This window comes from Halichoerus grypus, chromosome 2 (genome assembly GCF_964656455.1).
Source record: "Halichoerus grypus chromosome 2, mHalGry1.hap1.1, whole genome shotgun sequence".
Taxonomy (NCBI): domain Eukaryota; kingdom Metazoa; phylum Chordata; class Mammalia; order Carnivora; family Phocidae; genus Halichoerus; species Halichoerus grypus.
In genome coordinates this window covers 98,336,940-98,339,143 of record NC_135713.1, presented here as the reverse complement: position 1 = coordinate 98,339,143, position 2,204 = coordinate 98,336,940, and the positions used below count along the sequence as shown (strand labels likewise).

Here is a 2,204-nt window from a genome sequence, read left to right as displayed (position 1 = left end):
ACTTACTATTCTGCAGAGGAAGAAATTCATGGGGCTGCTTTGCAATTCCATAGTTATGAATGACAGATAATGTCACTGAAGACAAGCTTTCTTCTCTAAATTAGCTTGGGTTTGGTTGCAAAACACAGCAGCCTTGAAAATGTAGCTGTTGACTTCACCTTGGAGACCAGGGGCTGTGCTGCCACCATGGAGGGAGGGTCCGAAGCAGGTGTCCCCTAGACGCCAGGTCATACCTGATGCTTATTCAACCTTTGCCAATGATGTGGTGCGTTTCCTTGGCTGTCCTTCCTCACCCACAGCTGGAGCTATTCCCCACATGCTGAAAGCAAAAGGCACACTGGCTGGCCAGAAGACAGCGCCTCAGAGCTCAGTGAGAGGTGTGGGAGGTTAAGTGTCATCCCAGCTCAAGCTCCTGGAAGGACAAACACATAGTCAAGAAATGGGTGTCTGCTTACTTCCCATGAGCTGACTCAGCAGGAAAAGTGGGTGAGGTGTCTGAACATGTAATGGGTACATCAAGGGCCCCCGTTCCACCAGAGGCCCCAGACGTGGCTCCGCCATCTCTCCAGTCCTGGTTTTGGTAGGATGTAAACGGCTTTGGAGCAATGCCTTTAGCATCTAGGAAAGCACCTCCTAGCACATGAGGACAGGCTCAAATACTTTTGAATGAGTGAAGGAATGTGAATGAGAGAGAGCTTGTCACTGAATTGTAAAAGAGAAACCTCCAATTGTTGACAGCGACTAGAAAACTTCAAGCTTCATTTCTCAGACCTTTATTCTTCTAAACAAAGTTCAGGCCTCTGCATGTTATACTCTGTTAACCACAGAGGCCCAAAGTTCTTCCATAACTAACCAGAGCCTATGATTATTCCGCTGGGCTCTTAGGAGCCCTCACACTCCCTTCCCCTCCAGGAAGCAGGGTGATCACAGGCGGACGATGGAGCAAGGCAGCAGCCGCTTGGAGGACTCCCCTCTCAACGTGTTTTCCGTCACTCCTTACACACCCAGCACTGCTGACATCCAGGTGTCTGATGATGACAAGGCAGGGGCCACCTTGCTCTTCTCAGGCATCTTCCTGGGACTGGTGGGGATCACGTTCACCGTCATGGGCTGGATCAAATACCAAGGTGTTTCCCACTTTGAATGGACCCAGCTCCTTGGGCCCATCCTGCTGTCAGTGGGGGTGACATTCATCCTGATTGCTGTGTGCAAGTTCAAAATGCTCTCCTGCCAGGTGTGCAAGGAAAGTGAGGAAAGGGTCCTGGATTCGGAGCAGACGGCAGGAGGACAATCATTTGTTTTCACTGGTATCAACCAACCCATCACCTTCCACGGGGCCACTGTGGTGCAGTATATCCCTCCTCCTTACGGTGCTCAAGAGCCCTTTGGGATGAACACCACCTACCTGCAGCCAGTGGTGAACCCCTGTGGTCTCATACCACCTGGAGGGGTGGTGAGCGCCACGCCAAGCCCTCCTCAGTACTATACCATCTATCCTCCAGAGAACGCTGCATTTGTTGGTGACCAAGACTACCCTTCCTTTGTGGCCGGTGGAAATGACAGGTATGTTGTGTGGCAGGGGGATGCTCCCCTTCCAGCTGTCACAGTCGCGGCCCATGGCTTTGTCTGGTGTGTAAAGAAGGTGTTGGGAGAAGGCAAGCGTCCGTGTGGCCTGTTGCCAAGATGGCGGCGCTGTTCCGAGAGAGGCGGCGTGGACTGTACCGGGTCTGTGTTTTCTGCTCCCATTTCAGATCCAGCCCTGACGCCGACCAGCTAGAAGAGACACAGCTGGGAGACGAGGACTCCGCCTGCTTCTCTCCTCCCCCCTATGAGGAAATATACTCCCTCCCTCGCTAGACTATGACGCCGAGGGAACAGCATTCAAGTCATTGTTGCTGACAAATGAGGTGTTCAGTGCTGTGACCTTCAGAGGTCAGACAGCAGAGCAGCCCAGGCAGCCTGACAGATACCATTCGAAGGGGGCACGGTGGGGGTGGGGCGGGAGGGGAACTGGAAAGGAAAATAGCTCAAGTGGGTAAAAATTAGGCAGGGGTGGGGAAATTTCCTTCTGGTACAGCTGGACATCCCCTGCATATGGCTCATGGGCAGGAATTTCACTTGGTCCACAACCCACCTCTTTCCTACTGGAAGGCACTGGTGTCTCAATTTTAACTCCAGCAGCCAAGGGGGAACTCACTGCTGCT

At 52.7% G+C, this 2,204-nt stretch overlaps 1 protein-coding gene across 1 annotated transcript; it reads left to right on the top strand.

Moving 5' to 3' along the window:
- The first annotated feature begins 824 nt into the window (after window positions 1–824).
- TMEM174 (transmembrane protein 174) lies at window positions 825–1,857 on the top strand. Its single transcript, XM_078066407.1, has 2 exons — window positions 825–1,563; window positions 1,752–1,857. The coding sequence occupies exons 1-2, from the start codon at window positions 938–940 to the stop codon at window positions 1,855–1,857; spliced, it is 732 nt and encodes a 243-aa protein (XP_077922533.1). The 5' UTR covers window positions 825–937.
- The last annotated feature ends 347 nt before the right edge of the window (window positions 1,858–2,204 follow it).

Coding starts and splice junctions, on each gene's coding strand:
- TMEM174 (XM_078066407.1), top strand. CDS start 938: ATGGAGCAAGGCAGCAGCCGCTTGGAGGACTCCCCTCTCAACGTGTTT. Junction 1,564..1,751: donor GTGGCCGGTGGAAATGACAG/GTATGTTGTGTG, acceptor CTCCCATTTCAG/ATCCAGCCCTGACGCCGACC.